The sequence below is a fragment of the Polistes fuscatus genome, unplaced genomic scaffold (genome assembly GCF_010416935.1).
Source record: "Polistes fuscatus isolate 324 unplaced genomic scaffold, CU_Pfus_HIC Scaffold15, whole genome shotgun sequence".
NCBI classification, from domain to species: domain Eukaryota; kingdom Metazoa; phylum Arthropoda; class Insecta; order Hymenoptera; family Vespidae; genus Polistes; species Polistes fuscatus.
The window spans coordinates 215,968-237,718 of record NW_025113053.1 but is presented as its reverse complement, the minus strand read 5'-3'; the positions used below and the strand labels follow the sequence as shown (position 1 = coordinate 237,718).

At 32.0% G+C, this 21,751-nt stretch overlaps 1 protein-coding gene across 1 annotated transcript; it reads left to right on the top strand.

The window, feature by feature from the left end:
• Positions 1-411: 411 nt before the first annotated feature.
• LOC122514425 (probable chitinase 10) lies at positions 412-21,716 on the top strand. Its single transcript, XM_043631241.1, has 16 exons — positions 412-599; positions 16,633-16,714; positions 17,102-17,262; positions 17,360-17,597; positions 17,711-17,890; positions 18,004-18,127; positions 18,346-18,655; positions 18,805-19,231; positions 19,307-19,524; positions 19,622-19,776; positions 19,915-20,055; positions 20,165-20,312; positions 20,430-20,615; positions 20,690-20,812; positions 20,899-21,100; positions 21,204-21,716. Exons 1-16 carry the CDS (start codon positions 597-599, stop codon positions 21,416-21,418), a joined length of 2,913 nt encoding a protein of 970 aa, XP_043487176.1. The 5' UTR covers positions 412-596; the 3' UTR covers positions 21,419-21,716.
• Positions 21,717-21,751: the final 35 nt, after the last annotated feature.

Below are 21,751 nucleotides of genomic sequence, written 5' to 3'. Positions count from 1 at the left end.
GATCATGCGGTGACGGATTTTCTGTCATCGATACGTATCGCTCTGTTTAATATTGGTTTTTGTATTATTATTATTATTATTATTATTATTATTATTATTAATTATTAATTATTAATTATTAATTATTGTATAATTTTCTTTCACTCTTTCTTTCATTCTCTCTTATTTACGCGTACTCGTATCAACGATATCTCTCCTATTCCATATTTTAATTATATATATATATAAATAAATTTATGAAATTTTTTGATTGGTCAAGTTCGGAATCGTAAAATTTATTATAGTTCTTTCACCGGGTAAAAAACTGAGTAATTTTGTTTTTTATCGTTCGTTCGTTCGTTCGTTTGTTCATCGTTCGATCGATCGAGAGGTTCGAAATCCCTCTCTTCTTCTTCCTCTTCTTCTTCTTCTTCTTCTTCTTGTTTTTTCTTTTCCCATTGACGAATTAGATTGTTTCTTTTTTTTTTTAATTTGTTAGTTGTATATTTCGTACAAAATTTTGATCGGAGTGTATTGTGATCTTTGCTGCGTGAAATAAATCGTGAAAGGAGTCCCACTATCTTTCGATTTCTGTTGGAGAACGAGATTTCGGAATCATGGTGAGTGTTTTTTTTTTTTATATATATTATGAATTTATATCATTTCAAAATAAAACAACCAATCATATTATAATGAAAAAGTAAAAAAGGCTTATGGTTGATATTTTTTTTTTTTTTTTTTAAGTTCGATGATTCAATAAAATATATTTCATAATTTTATAACGCGATATTTGAATTGAATGATAGAATTTAACGAATGCAAGTAAATATTTAATAATAATAATAATAAAAAGAAAAAGGAAGAATTCTCTCTCTCGTCGAGAGAATTGTCCTTCGACTAATTTTTCGGAGAGAAAAATTTTGGATTTTGGAGGTAGCATGATCGATGGTGCTCGTGCGTCTCGGATTAAAATATCGATCTTTCTCTTTCTCTTTTGCGTTTCAACTTTTTTTCTTTCGCTTTCGGTCGATTCGGAAGATCCTCGAAGTTTCTAGATTTCTTCGAAGAATTTAAATGTGAATTATAAAGTTGCCATATTTTATACTCGAATTAAAAATACTATATTATACTATATATATATATATATATGTAATAAAATATTTTCTTCGAAGGTAAGCAACGCAACAACTCGAATAAATGTTTATTTTTACGCGATTGGTTGTAAATGAAAATGAAATGAGCAAAGTAAGATTAAACGAATAATCCTGTTTGATTGTTATTTATTTGATAGATAAATGCAAATATTAATTATCGTTATTAATAATAATTCGTCGAATCGATATCAAATCGATGGTCACAATTGTGTCAGGGTTGACATTTTTCTGAAAACATTTTTTTTATTTATTTCCTCTCGATAAATGCTAATATTTTCAATTAATAATTCAAATTGTCTCGCATGTTTTTCCGCGTATCATATACAAACTACATATTTTATTCTAAATACTTTAATCACCCCCCCCCCCACCATCATCCCTTTGAAAATATCATTAAAACGAGTCTCCATAATAAATGAATATTTTTATTGACGAATAAAATATATTTTCACCAAAATGTAAACCTTTGAAAGGGAACGCGAGCAAACGGGTTGGGCCGATTTTTTTAATCAACATTCGTGAGTAATGAGAAGAAGAAGAAGAAGAAGAAAAAAAAAACAAAAGAAAAAGTCAACTGGAGTTTGACTTTTTTTCTTGTTGTTGTTTTTTTATTTTCCTTCCTTTCTACTTGTTCCATTTTCGATTATATTACATCACGCATGGACTCATGCGAGACCACGGTTGAACCGGTCTAATAGAGACCGGTGTGTAAAGGACAGCTTGACCGGTGTAAATGTACAAGTATATACAAGTATTAAAATACTTACAACACTTGCAACGCTTACATTTCAAACAAAATATCAAGCAACTTTCCACCAAATATATTATAATAAATCTTATCGTACACACGCACACGCACACGCACACACACACATTCGCGTTATTAAAAATATTTGTCTCCATTTTATCGATTTGTTTTTCTTTTTCCGTTGTCTATTTTGCGTTGTCTTTTTTTTTGTTTTTTTTTTTTTTAACGCAAACCTCGTCTCCGACCAATAAAAAGAAAGTATCGCTGCGGTGACGGATTGCGGTTTACGCGGATCATATTTTCTCACAGGCTTCCTCGTTTCAAATCCATCCGCAACCATCTAATGCTTTTATATTGAAAAATAAGAAAAGAAAATTCTTTTAACGAGTAATTTACATTTCCCGTTTCCGGGAACGACTAGGATCGTGATCTAAGATAATTGATCATGCGATCAAACGACCAATCTGCGACGAGTCGTTGATTGCTATGCACCATTGATAGAAGATACTTTCGATTGTTTATCAAATTTATTTTTCAATTAGTCGAACCTATCGTCAATCATTTCTAATAAATCGCGGATCAAATTAATCGTAAATTTGAATCATTGAATGGTCGAACCGTAGATACATCAAATCGTTGATCAAAGTCACATAGTAAACTCATCAAATATAAATCATTGATTTAATGCAACTAAAGATGCATAATTAAGTATCGTATAAATAGAAAATGAATATTCTTCAGAATTTTTTCGAGAAAAATCATTGACTCGATCGAACCGTAGATACATCGAATCATTGATCGAAATCATCGTAGATACATCAAATTTTTGATCGAAATCATCGTAGGTACATCAAATCATTGACTCGATCGAACCGTAGATACATCAAATCATTGACTCGACCAAACTGTAGATACATCGAATCATTGATCGAAATCATCGTAGATACATCAAATTTTTGATCGAAATCATCGTAGGTATATCAAATCATTGACTCGATCGAACCGTAGATACATCAAATCATTGACTCGACCAAACTGTAGATACATGAAATCATTGATCGAAATCATCGTAGATACGTCAAATCGTTGACTCGATCGAACCGTAGATACATCGAATCGTTGATCAAAGTCATCGTAGACTCGTCAAATATAAATCATTGATTTAATGCAACCGTATATGCACAATGAATCATCGTATAAATAGAAAATGAATATTTTGCGTGTAATATTAAATAAAAACGATGATTCATATTTATTACGCTCGTATAAAGATTTCTTCTTCGTGTGTCGAAAAAAACAAACAAAGATTTTCGAGGTTGATCTTTTAGAAAGATTAAACGGCAAACTCGACGAATTAATTTCTGCGCAAAGTAAGCACGAAGTGTCTTTTATCGTATACGAGAAAGGTTTCAAAGAGACAGGTATAGCAAGTCTGTTGTACGATATATTCTCGAAGACCTTCGATGTTACAGGTACCGAGAACTCGTTCCGTCCTTCCGGGTTACCTGAGCCCACTCACTTTCATCGGTGCGATGACTTGTTCGAGACATTTTTTTCTTTTACAAATATATATTCCGGATTGGTTCCGTGAAAGGGGCAAATAATTAATAAAAACAAAACAAAATGCAGCATAAATCATTTTCATTCGAACGTATTCATCGATTCAACTTGATTTTCTCAAAAAGAGGGAAAAGAAATAAGATTTTACGGAGAAAAAAAAAAAGGAAAGAAAAAGAAAAAGCGAAAGAAGGTTTGTCATTACGCAATACCCACGAAACTATTGTCCGGTTGGTTCGAAAAGATTATCTCACGGTTACGTGAGATCTCGACAATCCATGTGAGATCATTTTTGACGAAATTACAATCGGGAGACGCGGGGGGGGGTGGTAGAACGAATTGCATGCACGCACCGTCGAAAGAATTCGAATAATCGATATTAAATCGACGTTTCAAAAGAAGAAGAAGAAAAAGAAGAAAAAATTATTATTCGATATTTAATTTGGCAACAATTTGATATAAATTCAACTAAGAAAATATATTATTTTTATTGAATTTTTTGTAGTTGTTCTTTTTTTCTATTTGTCTTTCTAATCAATCAGAAAAATCTTGTTTCTTTTCGTGTGTCAAACGTTGAACGGAACAAGTTAGAGTCCACGCGTTGTACCACACGGTGTGGAGTAATTTCCTCTAGCGATTAATATCATTAGAATGCAGCAGCATTCGTAATTGGCCACGCTCGATTGCTAACACTTACCACTCACAATGTTGCGTAAAGTTTACCTATACTCTGTAGATACCACCCCCACCACCACCACCCTTATGTCACTCGATTCACTAATTTTCGAATGAAACTTTGATTTATTCCAAATAAGATTAATTACTATTATAATTATCGATATTATATTTTTCTCTTAATCGCATATATTATTAAATTAGAAATGAATGCGAAGTGAGAAAGGTTAACACGGGGATTTTCTAATGAGACAGATCGTAAATTAGCAAAGAGAAACAATAATAATTAAAAGTTGCAATTTATTTTAAATACCTTCGTGTTCTAGTAATGAACTATGTTTAAACAAGTAATAATCTTCATGATGTTTTATTTTTAATCGCACATTTGTACACACACACACAGACACACACATCTCTCAAACCAATTAAAAAGTTAATTATGTATAGAACGTTAACACTTATTAGCAATTATTTACTTTGAACTTTCGTTTGATTTCGTTAAGAAATATTAATTGGGCTTTATATTTCTTTATTATCTAAATAATTGCATTAAACCATTTTTCGTCTTAGCGTATACAGGCTGATTCAAAAATTTGTTACATCTTACAATGTGAAATAAAAAAATAAAAATAAGTATACATCCTGTTTAAATAATTTACAAAAAAAATGTATGCGTAAAGGAATGTTATGAAAATATACGTTGTATTATTAATGAATGAATTATTATAATGAATGAAACGATCGGTATTAAAAGTTCCGCGACGTAACGGTAAAGAAAAAGAGAAAAGTTGTTTGAGAAAGAGAGAGAGAGAGAAAGAGAAACTTCGAGTTAATAATATCTACTCGGTAGACGCATTGGAATGGTGCTGCCTGCTATCACTTTTGATTTTATTTTAATATTTGTCATTGAAAGTTAGTTAGAGAAACTTTATCGCGGTAGCTTACCATTCAAATTTACCCGTTTTTCTCTTATAGAATTATTTTCATTTTGATTTTATTTTTTAAAAAATATATTCGAAATATTATTCGATTGATTTTAAACAAGAATTCTTCGATACAAATATAAATAACTATAATTTCGAACGAACACTTTCTAATCGATTATCTTAACCTTTTCGAAAAAAAAAAACATTTTCTATACACCATTCGAATTAACGATGAATTTTTGTTTATAACGATACAGTTTTTATTATTATTTATTATACAGTTTTAAGATTTTTTATACACCGTTCGAATCGTCAATGAATTTTTTCTTTTTTCTTTTTTAACGATAACATTTTTCGATCCTATAATCAAAATAATCTTCCACCAATGGTGATACCAATTTGCACGATTAATATTACTTTGTAAATATAATGATACTAATTATGTTCGATAACTGTAATATGAATAATCATAAAAGTCTCCCGTTACTTTGACTACTTTTATAATTCTAATGTTAATATTCCAATGGTATTCTCGCATGTTGGTCTTGAATCAGGATTATGTTGTAAGATCGTAAGAAGAAAAATAAGAGAAACAAAATATGAAGAAGAAACGTTCGTGATTATTAATAAAACATACATCGATCGTTTTATTATCGATTATTACGATCTTCCTATCGACCAATTAGAATAATAATCTGTTATTATAAAACAAGGAGAAATATAATACCCGCCCCCACCCACCATAACAATTGTTTTCTTAAACGGTGAATATAAATTAAATGAAAAAAAAGAAAATAATATTATCTACTTTAAAAGCAAATATACAAATTATGAAAATTTTGTTAATAATTCAAAATAATCAATAAAATATTTTATAATTTTGATCTTCAATCCGACGACACCGAGTATACTACAACCACTTTCAGAATTTTATTATTTTCACCTGTATTCGAGTATTAAAAACGTAAAAGAAATTCGTTACGGATAAAATTGTTAAGAAAAACATTACAATTAAGAAATAGAAGAAATAAAATAACGAATCTAATCATTTTGATTAGTTATTATATCTCGTATTTTCTCGTCTGCCAATTTTTTTGTCGATTTAATTATTATAATTTTTGTACACGCTTTCTTATTATTATTTCTTTTTCTTTCTTTTTCCTGCAAATCAATTTTCTAGCTCGTTAATTTTCTTTCCTAGTTATGGTAAAAAAAAGAAAGAAAGAAAAAAAAGAAAAAGATAGAAAAATATGGAAGAATCACGGTAGAAAATAACTTCCTACGTAAATGATCGTGCACACTCTCGACTCGGGTATCACCTGACAAAGAGACGTTAAAACTGATACAGAAGGCGTGGCACGATTTTTTCCCCCACTTTAAAAATCCGCCAATAATCACTGCGCGTTTGCCACTTTCTCCTGTCGAGAAATTTTCTTGTCTTCTCTTTCTTTTCTTTTTCTTTTTTTTTATAACAAAAGAATCATTTAACTTGGTAATTATTCTCTCTTCGAGTAATTTCGTTTGTTTGTTATCTCATTCGTTTGTTAATCATTTATAAATAATATAATTAATTCGAAAATATGTAATATAATTTGCATTCGTTGATTAATAATATGGAAAACATTATACATTAAAATGACAATAATTTATAATTCGTCATTTAATGTAATTTGTTGATTCGATGCAAATTTAATAATTATTATAATTAAACGAAATAATGCGCGTATATATTTTTAATCGATTAGATCATTTATTTTCTATTTATACGTTTGTTAATTTTATTAAATATTATATTTTCCCTCTCACTCTTCCTCCCTCTTTCTCTCTTTTTTTGTTCTTTTTTTTGTTTATCGACGCTCCGAGAAATAAAATTAATGCGAATAAAGGATCGATGTGTAGCACACGTATAGAAAGGAATGTCCTTGCCCCGAATATGCATGCACGTAGGTTGACGATGTGTAAGTATTTTCTATGTTTTTTTTTTCTTTTTATTTTCTTCTTTTTTTTTTCGTGGCGTCCGATCGTGCACGCGTTGTACGCACGTAGAAAATCTTATGGGGGTTTTGAGTAACGTCCAATTGCGAAGCCGACCATACGATTCGTCCGCGTTATGAATTTTATTAGCTTTATTATACTAATCGATTTAATGTAATCAACAAATTTATTATTAATCTCGTATCTCGTCATAGTTATTTTTCTAATACGATTATAATTATTTGTTTAATTATTTATTTTATTTAATAAATTACTTTTATTTTTTTTTTAATATTATTAATTATTTTATTTTTATAATACAAATATACAAATACAGTATGTGTGTGTGTGTGTGTGAAAAATTCAACTTGCACGTATTATAATAATGAAAATAATAGAAAAAAAAAAATAAAAAAGAAAATAGTAATAAGATATAAATGTTACTTGCAAGTAGATGAATATTCATTTAGGAATAAATGAATAGAAAATCAAGGGTGGACGATTTTTATTGGACGATCGTAAAAGATTACGATCAAGATTACATATCAAGATCTAAGGATCGTATAACGTGGATCAGATTAATGACGCATAAAAATCCTTCATACATTTTCTTTTACCTTTTCTTTTTTATCTTTTCTTTTTTTTCTTTTTTTTTTCTTCCAAACTTCTTTTTCTTCTTCTTCTTCTCATTTGTCTTCCTTTTTTTCTTTCCTCACTTTTTCTATCTCTCTTTGGAAAGAACTTTATTTTTCAATTCTAAGTTGGTAAGTATCAATGCCATTTTTGCACAACTCGTTTGCTATAACATAGTACAACATTATTTCTCAATCCTCGTTGTTTATGCGCGTATGTTGATAACACGAGTCTTGGAAAAAAGATGAAAGGAATAAAAAGAAGAAGAAGAAGAAGAAGAAGAAGAAAAAATATCAAATAAGAGAAATAAAATAAATATATAAAACGTTAATGCTACTACGATCTTGAAAAAGTGTCATCGAAAAACTTGCTTGTATTTTTAAATGAACACACGTTTTGTTTCGTGCTAATCAAATAAAATACCAAATACCATAAATTGATGAACGATCCAAATAATTCATCAGTTTACTTTACGTTTCATAATAATTCCATATAAAATGATTTTGTAATAGCAGAAAGTTCATTTGGAATAGGATCTAATTGTAAGAAGAAATCTGAAAATCTAATCGATCTAATCGCGAAAGATATTTCATCCTTCGTTAGTATAAAAGCCAGTACTGTAAAGTAGTTTCATAAGACCCGAAGTAAGACGACTATGGTAAAGCCGTTTAGCGGGGTTTCAAGCAACGGAAGTCAGGTGAAAACGGTTCGCAAACGTGCGTAGCCTGAAAACGAATCGGTACGTGAATACACGAGAGCTTCCACATGCATTCGAGCAAACGTTACTATATGTTAGTATGGTTCTTGCATTCCCCAATGTTTATTTTTATTTATTTATATTACATTTTTGTCGATCGTTGCACCTTCTCGAAACTGCATCGGAAAACAAACGAAAATATTTCACCGATTCGAATGATTTGTCATCAAAATTTTACTCGGTTCTCTTATCATTCCGCTTTGTTAATATTAACGTTCGATTGTTATAAAATATAATAATGAAAAAGAAAACAAGATATAAATGTAATTATAAATTTAAAATCAAATATATTATTCGAATTCTGTAACCTAAATCATTTACATTAGAAAGTAGTTTTCTTTGGTAACAGTTAGTCGCTAAGATAATTTGTATTTGCTTAACATATGACCTATATTTTTTTATAAATTGTTTATTATTATCATTATAAACGGTAATTATTTTTTAACGTACGATCGTACATACTTTTTTTCTTCTTAAATTATTTATCATCGTTGTATTTATAATTTTCTAATAACGGGAGAATCAATTATCTTATACCGCGTGTAAAAAATAAATTTATACGAGATTATTTATTTAGATAACAAAAAAAAAATGAAAAAAACGCGGATAGAAAGATGTTAACTCTTTACTTTCATCGTGACACGACTGACCTCGTGACCCTTGCGCGATTTATACTTACCTCGTACTACGCATCAAACAGGTTCCACTATGTTCTCTTAAATCGTGACTTCTCGCCTGCTTAGATGCTATAATCAAGATTTTCTAATGTCTAGTACAACGAGAAACGTCTAATCTTCTTCAAAAATAATATTAAACAACGCAAACAATACAAAATTCGATATTTATATTTCATTTATTTATCGTACACGCGAATAGTATATCCAAAAATAATATATTCATCGTAATTATAAATAATAATAATTATCGTTTTTACAATTATACGAGCGAGACTCGTGGTAAGAAACACGAGCCCAAAAAAACAATAAGCACGAGTCTAACTCGCGTTACAGTTTATTCTCGATATTTTCTTACTTTAGTTACTCATAATTATTATTATTATTAATATTATTATTATTGTTAGAACAATTCGGAGTTATTTTATATTAGAATAATATTTAAAAAATTCATTTACGATTTTAATTAGACAAATTCTAAAATCAAATTTCGAAAAATCAAATTGTTTCGCGTTTTTAGTAAATTTATTTAATAATATCTCAAAAAGATTGTCAGATCATTTTGAAATAAAAATGATCGTGGGGATCCTAAGAATAGAAATAGCTGTCGATCTGTCTGGTTAATAGAATTCTTAGAACGCATACAAATGTACGAGAGTGCACTGACCGTGTATAAAGTACATCGCATCGGGTTAGTCATCCTATTCGTTTTATAAGATAAGATCATAGTTGGAGAGGAAACCGATTTTTATTTGTAAATTCTACACGGTCGTAGGTGTCCATAGAGACCACACACTGTCCAAACAAGAGGGGAAAAAGATTCACGCGCATTCTTATATACCATTTCGTTTTATATTGGATGGGAAAGTATTTTTTTTTTTAAAAAGGTTGAAAAGTTCTGAGCCAACTAAGAGCAAGTCTGAAAAGTTTTGAGCCTGCTACGAGCAGGGTTGAAAAGTTCTGAGCCTACTAAGAGCAAGTCTGAAAAGTTTTGAGCCTGCTACGAGCAAGGTTGAAAAGTTTTGAGCCTGCTACGAGCAGGGTTGAAAAGTTCTGAGCCTACTAAGAGCAAGTCTGAAAAGTTTTGAGCTTGCTACGAGCAGGGTTGAAAAGTCTTGAGCCTGCTACGAGCAAGTCTGAAAAGTTTTGAGCCTGCTACGAGCAGGGTTGAAAAGTCTTGAGCCTGCTACGAGCAAGTCTGAAAAGTTTTGAGCCTGCTACGAGCAAGGTTGAAAAGTCTTGAGCCTGCTACGAGCAGGGTTGAAAAGTCTTGAGCCTGCTACGAGCAAGTCTGAAAAGTCCTGAGCCTACTACGAGCAGGGTTGAAAAGTTTTGAGCTTGCTACGAGCAGGGTTGAAAAGTCTTGAGCCTGCTACGAGCAAGTCTGAAAAGTTTTGAGCCTGCTACGAGCAAGGTTGAAAAGTTTTGAGCCTGCTACGAGCAGGGTTGAAAAGTTCTGAGCCTACTAAGAGCAAGTCTGAAAAGTTTTGAGCCTGCTACGAGCAGGGTTGAAAAGTCTTGAGCCTGCTACGAGCAGGGTTGAAAAGTCTTGAGCCTGCTACGAGCAAGTCTGAAAAGTTTTGAACCTGCTACGAGCAGGGTTGAAAAGTCTTGAGCCTGCTACGAGCAGGGTTGAAAAGTCCTGAGCCTACTACGAGCAGGGTTGAAAAGTCTTGAGCCTGCTACGAGCAGGGTTGAAAAGTCTTGAGCCTGCTACGAGCAGGGTTGAAAAGTCTTGAGCCTGCTACGAGCAGGGTTGAAAAGTTTTGAGCCTCACTCGAGATTTGTTTAAAACTTTTGATTTAAATAATCTTACCTCTTCAACAAACTCAATTTTTTTGTTTATATTTCACGCGTAAAATGTGCACATCAAAATGTTTGGACACTTTTTCGAAACAATAAATAAAATAATAAAATACATTTTATGTGTGTGTGTTTGTTCGGTTACTACGAATGTTTAGAAATTCTTGCAACAATTTCTCGACCTACTTCCAAATCTTTAAATCACGATTTAAGAATAAGAAAACTAGAGTTTAATCTTGCTTCTGCTTTTTTCTTTCATTTCTTCCATTTGTTCTTTTTTCTTTCTTTTCATTTTTTTTTGTTTTGCCATATTCGCAAACCTATTCTCTGGCCGATCATCGTGATTTTAAAAGGAGAGCAAGGCTTTCGAGAAACTCGCGAACGAGGTAAATGTGACGGAGAGAAAAGATACCCAGTGGGAGAGAAAGAGAGAGAGAGAGAGAGAGAGAGAACGTTTGATAAAAAAAAAAGACGTAATCCAACGAAGGAAAGCTACTAACTTGGGTATATAACGGAAACGAATCCATTCTCTTAAGGAGGTCGACGACAGGAATGTAATAAATAATATATAAGTTGTTCTCCAATACGGAAAGTCAAGATTAAGTGTCACGCTCATCGGGAAAGTTGAAGAAAACTATTTAAAAAAAAAAAAAAAAAACAATATAAAACCTTAAGAGTTTTATGGAAAAACAAAATGATCGCAACTCGTTTCTAAGAACAGTTCCCAAATCACCCGAAAATTCAGAGAGAGAAATCAATTTTGTTAAGAATGAAAATTAAAGAATAATTATTATCATACCGCACGGATAATTAATAATTGAAATAAAAAGTGTAACGTAATATTAGGTGAAAATATTTGGTGAAAATCCAGAAATCAATTTTTTCTCAGAATAAGAATAAAAGAAAGCGTATTAATTATATTATTGAAGAATAATATTTTCCTACCCCACACCTATAGTTAATAATTAAAATAAAAACGTGTATAAAGCGCGGGCGCGCGTGATATTAGGTGGAAACATTTTTTCATATTAATTTGTTGTTTCTCGCTCCAAATGTTGCTCCCCGTAGTTACGCAAAACCCAGAAACAACGTTCCCGTTGAACGATAGAAGGAAGTTATAAGGATATATAAGGAGAGAATGTGTATTATATAAAAAAAAGAAAAAAAAAAGAAAAAAAAAGTTATAATTCCACGGTATAATAATCCCTAATGAAAATCCATAATCCAACTAAATTTTTTCGGATCTTCCTGGAGAAATGAAATGAAAAAATCATTACCCGTCATTAACGATCATCGATTTAATTACCATTCAAATGATTTCCTATAAATTTTCTTTTTAAAATCAACGTGTTACAGATAATTACTTATATTTGTTTTACTTTTTGTTAAAATACAAAATGAATATTATTGAATTACAAACGAGATCGTTAATCGATTGACCCACATATCGATACCATATAAGAAAATAAATGTGATAATTATATATAAGAGATAAATAAAATTGAAAGAAAAAAAGAAAAAAAAAAAGAAAATCGAACGACGAACATCGGTAAGATCAAAGGGCGTACGTTGAAGTAATAAAAAAAAAAAGAGAGAGAGAGAAATAAAATGAGACGAGTGTTAAAGAGAAGAAAAGAGAAGAGAAGAGAAGAGAAGAAGTTTGAGCAAAAATTGGAGCACAACTCTCGAAGGCAAATGCAAGGAGAGTTGACAACGAGTACTGTCGAAAAGAAAGCTAGAAGCCCGGTGGGAACGAATTCATCTTACGGTACTTTTTTTTTCTCTCTTTCTCTTTCTTTATTTATTTTTTTTCCTTGGCCGACGATTAACGCGAACGAAATGTTCGACAACTGCGTTATTTTGCAATTTTAAAAAAGAAATCGGGAAATCATTATCGATGAGATGAATTACTACATGTATATATATATGTAAGTGATCATGCACAAAATTTTTAATTGCTATCGTCAGAATTTTGAATAAAGAAGTACATCGTTCAACGAGAAGAGAGAGAGAGAGAGAGAGAGAGTACTTACATGAACTTGCATATTTTTTTACTTTAATTACTATCCTATTGGAAACGTCGATCAATGGGATGTATATTAATTACAAAAAAAAAAAAGAAATAAAAAAAGAGAGAAAGAGAGAAAGATATATAATTTATTTACAAGAAATGTGTTAGTCAGAAAATCGTGTCATTTCATTTTAATATTATATTTTGAGAAAGTAATTTGTGTAACATATAACAGAGAGTGACACAATTTATTGATTTTCAAAATCTCGTTACGCATCTTAACCGAGTGGACAAAAATATTCATTTAGTTCGTAATTGAAAATATTCAGTACAAGATACAAATATATAAATAAATAAAAGTACATATAATTATATATAATATATATGTGACTATAACTTCGTTGCAATAAACAGTCCACGCGTGATGAAATATATGAGCTGTTTATTTTAATAGCAAACAAAGTTCATTATTTTTTATTTTTTTTTTTTGCGAAATGTTTTTTTATGAAAATTAACTTCCAGTAGTAGATATTATTACGGGTCAAGAGAAAAAAAAAGTAAATAAAAATAGACTCGGGCCACTTTCAATATAAATGACTCGTATATCAAACACATAGAAGTAATACATAGATGCATAGATAAATATATATTATACTAGGAGAAGGATTCCCTCATAAGCAAGAGATTTCTAAACGAGACTTTTTAGAATGGCACCTTTGTCATGGTACACGACTTCCATTATACGGCTTGTCGAGTATCCGTGACTACTTGGATTGCTTAGAACGGTAATTTGCGAAGTCCTCTTTGCTATCGATCGTCGAATGCGCTTACTATGGTTATACATGAATGAAGAAATATGTTCTATGATATTAGAACGGAGAAAGGAAGATAACTCCGATGTTTCATACATTTTTATAACTTTTATTTCTCCTATACCTTATAATTCTTAACCCGTAATTGTATAAGTAAAGAAACATCATTTTGTTTCGATATTAAATCACTTCTTTTCTAGCATAAAATAATGATTTTTTTTTATTACGAAATAGTTTTAATTTTTTACTCGTAATATTAGTCGAATAGAAAATTATTTAATATATGAAATAGAGTTGCATAAATAACACGTTTCCAAATCCACCCTTATTCAATTTTAATCATCCAATGAAATTCAATTTCATTTTTGTCTTTTCTGACAGACAAACTAAGCTGTGTCGTAGAAAACGTTCTACTAGCTTTCTTTCGTTATTCTTTCTCTCGTTCGTTTAAAAAAAAAAAAAAAAAAAAACTCTGAAATTACGTCGACACGGTGAACGAGTACGTATCCTAATAAATACTATACGTCCGAGTTTGAATTACGTTAACATCTTGAACGCGACGAGTAGTATACGAGTGAGTATTTTTTTTTCTTTTCTTTTTTTCTTTTCTTTTTTTTCTTTTTGTTCTTCCTTCGGTTTCACGAGACAGAGAATTCTAGATCGTCGTGAGCGACCGTCCGTGAAAATTTCACTTTAAATTACGGGCACAGCCTCTGACCATACCTCTTTCACCATAATATGATGTATTCGAAGAATCAATGTGCACAATAAAATACATACATACACATACGTACGTTTACGTACGTATAACTTCGTATCAGCTGATTCGTTAGCGAACGATCGAATGAATACGAGAGAAATCGATATATCCGTAACGGAAATGGAAGAAATGGAGGATCGATTCCATCTTTTTTTTTTTTTTTTTTAACCTAACTTTAGAATTTAATCTCTAATGCGCTTTCAGAACCAGTCTTTTACGTATATTGCAAATTAGAAACTCCGGTGTGTCCTATTTTTCAATATATTTTCTTCTAATTTTCCTTTATTCTAATAATTTTTATTCTTTTATGTTCCCACCTTACCAACGGTGCGAATAAAATTTACCCCTTCAATTTTATTATAAAATTGAACACCCGGTATTTCGTAGATTCAATTTAACCCTTTCGTTACAACCAACCCACGCAACGTGTTGTCCATACGAATGCAAATTTGAGACGCGATATTCGTGGCAAAGCGTTCCGCAACGAAAGGGTTAACGATAACAATAATTATGATAATAATAAATAGTTAAAAGAAGAAGAAGAAAGAAAAAAAAAAAGAAACGCTTATAATCGTGGGAAAGAAAAAGTATTTGTTATATTCGTAAAAGAAAAACTTTCTTTCCGTTAAAACCGTATAACCATTAACCGTGACTTTCTCGCACGATTAGATCGAACTTTAAAATAATCTATAAAATCTAACGAATTTTCTATTTAATAATAATTACAATAATTATTAATAAATCAAAATCGTCTCAAACGAAACATTTTGCATTTTGTAATAATACCAAAACACGTACGGAACGATGGGAGGGGGGGAGGGGTGAATAGGGGAAAATGAAGAAAAAGAAGAAGATGCATTTGTATGCAAATATCTTATTTCTTATCCGTGTAACACTTAATGAAAAAGAAACAAGAAAGAGAAAGATAATTAATTATTAATGAGAATTACTCATACACGTCCGCGTTAATTAGTAATGCTTGTTTTAAAACAGTAAGTTAATTAAAAGACGACTCTAATGCTGCATCATCATTTCCACATTAAAATAACAATCATTGCGATCTGTCTTTCATGATCGAGAAGAGTGAGAATGAATCTGCAAAATGAAAATTACCAACAATCAACTCAACGTAATTAATATTTATATATATATGTACACACACGTACACACACATGTGAAAACAAAGTTGTCGCAATTACAATTGCATATGTGCATAAAAGTATGTTGAGTAATTCGAGCGAAGGTGAATTATTTAAGATAAAGAAAAAAAATAAAGAAACATAGTGAGAAACGGATAAAACCATAACGATTATCACTTTTAATCGAGATATATGATAATACTTTCAGGAAATGTTTGTATTTGTTTTATTTATATCTTTTGTTTTCGAACAAATTGGTGTGTATTTTCTTTTATTTTTGTCATCCGTTATAATTAGACGACTTAAATACGGTGCACTTTTAAAATCAATATTTCGAAACTAATTTTGCCATCGTTCTTCATTTATAAAATATTTTTGCAATTAGATAAACGATACATCATTTTGTTTTAGTTTTTCATTGAATTATTATTCGTACGATAGTTAAAACTAAACTTTTTATTATTCACTTTTGACATGATACGAACAAAAACTATTCGACGGATCAAAACGCAAGAAAGTTTTAAGACCGCATTCCGATTGATCTTTCATCTTGTAAAAAAAAAAAAAAAGAATAAAATACAAAAGAAAGATCGTTCGTAAAATAAATATCTTCGATAATGTTAACATTAAAACGTCGATTCGTGTTCGGTACGGATAATTGATTGTAAAATAACCGCAAAGTACTTTCGCCGTTTGTTTTTCTATTCCCCGTCCCCCTTTTTTATCCCGTCTCTAGCACAACTATCACTTTTTCCATCTCATTTCTATTTATCCGTCTAATCGATGCCACGAATTCGTATTTCAATAATAAAAATTTGTATTGTATTATCATTCGTACGAGTTAACCAACCCCCGCACTTCTATCCCCACCAGAACTCCTCATCCCATCTCCTCCCCTCCAGCAACAAAGTCGTGATTAGCTCGAGGCTAGAAACTTCGTTTAAGAATGTTTCTCCAAGTTTTAATCGTAATCACGTTTCCTTGTATATGTTTTTAACGTCTCCTGTATGTACGTTCACTTTCATTCCAGGTCTCGAGCAACAGGACGACTAGGAGGCTATTGCTTGCCTGCTTGGCGGTATTCCTCCTGAGTTTTTCAAATCAGGCAGAAGGTATTCCTTATTTGTTTATTCTATTGAAAAATTAGACAAAAATCTAATAAAACGATAATAACTTATAATAAATTATTCAGTTAGACATTTAAGGTTATAAAATTATAATACATATCTATAGCAATGTAATAAAATGGCCACCATGCGCATACATTTTCCACCCAAAACCTGTTTTACGCGAACATTTCATTTTCTCGGCACTAATAAAATTTTATTGAGTTAAATTCGTACCAACCCAGTTAAACATCTCACTTAAGGACACAATAGTCAGCCATGTTTTTTAAGCCACGCCCACAGGCCAGTTCCCAAATTCGGTGTCTTTGCACAAACGACGCGTAACGAAAAAAGATTTAATAATAATCAATTATGTTTTGTTTACCAATGAAGGCGCTAGAAAAAGATTACGAAGGCCTACAACTTTAACGCCATCAATCTCGAATGATCAAGAAGTATCGGCTAGTGTTAACAGGTTCAAGGTCACAAGAAATCGCGTTAACAATAAAAACACAAAAAATGAGATTCAATCGGGGAAAACGAACGATTACAAGGTACATCGATATACTTGATTGTTTATTATATATACTATTGTACTTTCCCATAATTATATATTTAAAATAAATGAATTATTGTGTTTTTTCCTAACAGGTTGTGTGTTATTACACAAATTGGTCGCAGTATCGAACGAAGGTCGGTAAATTCATGCCGGAAGATATCCAACCAGATCTTTGCACCCACTTGGTCTTTGCATTCGGATGGTTGAAGAAAAATAAATTGACGAGTTTCGAATCGAACGACGAGACCAAGGACGGTAAAATTGGTCTTTACGAGAGAATAGTCAACTTGAAGAAAAGTAATCCATCGTTAAAGATTTTACTTGCCGTTGGTATGTTTATCCAATTAAAATTATCCGTTATGGGGATATTCGTGCGTTTATTGCATTGAAACAATAATCGAAACTTAAACAAATTTAGTGATTTTTATTATTATTATCAAAAGGTGGGTGGTCGTTTGGTACCCAAAAATTCAAGGACGTTTCGTCGACGAGATACGCGAGACAAACGTTCATTTACAGCGCAATACCATACTTGCGGGATCGAGATTTCGACGGACTCGACATAGATTGGGAATATCCAAAAGGTGGTGACGACAAGAAGAATTACGTTCTATTATTGAAAGGTAAAATTTGTTTAATTATTATCTTTACAAAAGTTACGGAAAGCACTTAATTTCAATCTTATTTGAAAATTGAAACATCGCAAAGGAAATACGTTCGTTGTTGCATTTTTCAGAACTACGAGAAGCTTTCGAAGCTGAGGCACAGGAAAGGAAAAAATCACGTCTTCTTTTGACAGCTGCTGTACCTGTTGGTCCTGACAACGTTAAAGGTGGTTACGATGTACCAGCTGTTGCCAGGTTAGAACTTCTTTTCTTCTTTTTGTTTTTTTCTTTATTTCTTCATTTCGTACGACTCCTATAACGAGTTGGTGCATTTTTTTGTAATTAACATTTCCAAAATAAATCTTACTCAAAAAACAATCCCCATTATGCAGTTTATAATTATAACACAATTTGTAATATAATAACCGAACGAACTTTTTGTTTCACCCTAATATATTTGACCGTGTTACCAGTTACTTGGACTTTATAAATCTCATGGCGTACGACTTTCATGGTAAATGGGAAAGAGAAACCGGACACAACGCGCCATTATTCGCTTCATCCTTGGATTCGGAATGGCAAAAACAATTGAGCGTTGACAACGCAGCATCGATGTGGGTAAGATTGGGTGCTCCTAAAGAAAAGTTGATCATCGGTATGCCTACTTATGGTAGATCGTTTACGCTATCAAACCCATCAAACTTCCGTGTACATTCAGCTGCCAGTGGTGGTGGTAAAGCTGGAGAGTACACCAAGGAATCCGGTTTCTTGGCTTATTACGAGGCAAGTCATTAATTATTTTCCGTAAACTTTCTTCTTCTTATTATTATTTGTTTCTATTTTTCTTTTCTTTTCACTGTTTCAATCAAATAAATGAAATAAAATCAACAACGGTGTGTGTGCGTGCGCGCGCGCGTTTGCTTATGGTTCAGATTTGTGAAATGTTGCAAAATGGGGCAGCATATATCTGGGACGACGAGATGAAAGTACCATATTTGGTTTACGGTGATCAATGGGTCGGTTTCGACGACGAAAGATCGATAAGAAATAAAATGCATTGGTTGAAATCAGCCGGTTACGGTGGTGCCATGGTGTGGACGGTAGACATGGACGATTTCAATGGTACTTCTTGCGTCGGTAACGTTAAATATCCATTGATCGGTGCGATCAGAGAAGAATTGAGAGGAATGTCTCGTGGCCCGAATGCCAAAGATGTCGATTGGAGTTCGGTGGCAACTACCATAACGGAAACAATCATTAAAAAACCAGAACCTTATAAGATTTCTATCTCCGATGCATTGACCAAGGCCAAAAAAGTACCCAAAATTACTCAATTGGTTATTAACACGCCAACTAATGGTAATTATTATTGTAATTATTTTTTAAAATGAATACCGATCGATGATTTCAATGATTTTATTTGATTTTTGATAGAAAGGGAAGCACAAGCCATTTGTTATTTGACCAACTGGTCCCACAAGAGACCAGGCCTTGGCAAATTCTTGCCCGAGGACATTGACCCAACCCTGTGCACCCACGTCGTCTATGCTTTCGCGACCTTGAACGATCATATGCTGAGCGAAGGTAGCGATCAGGATGTTGAAATGTATAAACGATTGATAGCACTTCGCGAAAAAAATCCTGACATTAAGGTACGAATACTCTTTTCATTTTTATTTTCTGCTTTTCTTTTTTATATTCTTCATTATTTATCATAATTATTATAATAACGTTGCGATGATTTATCAGATATTGTTGGCCATCGGTGGTTGGGCTTTCGGATCGACGCCATTCAAAACTTTGACTAGCAATACTTTCCGAATGAATCAATTCGTTTACGAAGCTATTGAATTTCTGAGGAAATACAAATTCGATGGGTTGGACGTTGATTGGGAATATCCACGGTAATTAAATATTCTAATAAATAATAATCAAATCATTCATTTTGGACTATTACGAATAACATAAATAAATGTTAAATAAAAGAAAACAAAAAAGAGGAAACGAGTTGTATGATCGAGAATATAAATTTGATTTTATAGAGGAGCTGACGATCGTACAGCTTACGTGAATCTTCTGAAAGAACTTAGGCTTGCTTTTGAAGGCGAAGCCAAGAGTTCGGATCAACCTAAATTAATTTTATCGGCTGCAGTACCTGCCAGTTTCGAAGCTATAGCTGCAGGGTAAGTTAAACAAAATTAAATATAAATAAAATTGATCGGTGGGGGAAAGGGGAGAAGAGGAGGAAAGTTATTTTGTTATAATAAAAAAAAAATTTATCGAATCGATCAGATACGACGTCCCAGAAATATCCAAGTACCTGGACTTCATCAATGTGATGACGTACGATTTTCATGGTCAATGGGAACGACAAGTTGGACACAACAGTCCACTTTATCCACTCGAAAGTGCAACGAGTTATCAAAAGAAATTAACTGTCGTAAGTATCGATTAAACGAATATTTAATAACATTTTCAAACGTTATCATATCAAAAGGTTACGATTTTCATTGGATTTTGATATTACCTTGCTTCTTTTTCTTATTCAATTTTGTAGGATTACAGTGCACGAGAATGGGTGAAACAAGGTGCGCCAAAAGAAAAATTGATGATAGGTATGCCAACTTATGGCAGATCGTTTACATTAGTCGATCAAGACAAATTTGATATTGGAGCACCTGCTTCTGGTGGTGGAATACCTGGTAATTACACCAACGAAGCTGGATTCTTATCGTATTACGAGGTAATCTATTTAATTTATTTCTAAGTTACGTAACCTAAGATCATCAAATTAATACAAAATTATGAATCGGTCAGGTCTGTGGATTTTTGAACGAAGAAAACACGACTTTGGTATGGGATAGCGAACAACAAGTACCATTTGCTTACAAAGGTGATCAATGGGTTGGTTTCGATGACGAAAGAAGTCTTATAAACAAAGTAAGTTAACCAGACAATTGATCATCGATTTAATTGAAAGAGGCAAATAAATTAGAAAATGTTATTTTTACATTTTCATTTTCCAGATGAACTGGTTGAAAGAGGAAGGTTTCGGTGGCGTTATGATCTGGTCAATCGATATGGACGATTTCCGAGGATCGTGCGGTGCAGGAAAATATCCGTTGATCAAAGCAATGAAAAAAGAATTGTCGGATTACAAAATCAAATTGGAATACGACGGACCCTATGAAACGTTTTCCAGAAATGGCAAATACACGACGAAAGATCGTAAATATTATCAAAATTCATTATATTTGCGTTATCGTCTATCGCGCAAAGTGTATTGTAACGAAAGGCTTAAAATAATTATTAATTTATTTTTTGTTTAAAGCAAACGAAGTGACCTGCGACGAGGAGGACAATCACATATCCTATCACCCGGACAAAAGTGATTGCACGATGTATTACATGTGCGAGGGTGAACGAAAACATCACATGCCCTGTCCTGTAAATTTAGTTTTCAATCCGAACGAGAACGTCTGCGATTGGCCGGAAAACGTTGAGGGTTGTTTGCATCACACTCAAGCGCCGCCATTGAGGAAGTAAACGGAAATGAGGAGTTGAGATGCGATTGGAAAAAAACAAAAATCATCTTTTTTTTCTTTCTTTTTTTTTTTTTTTTTTTTATTTCGCGACAGGTGGCCGATTGAAATATGAAAAACGAGTAATGATAAGTCAGTCTTGTTCGTCGCGGATACGTAGATTTACAAAATAAACAAACAAACAAAAATATATATATATATATATATAAAAGAAAAATAAAACGAAGGAAGAAAAGTGGACGAAATTTTGAGAACGGAAACAAAAATAAGATAACAAATCGAAAGAAATGATTGCGTTCGCATAAACGATTATCGATCGATGTTACAACCCCACCCC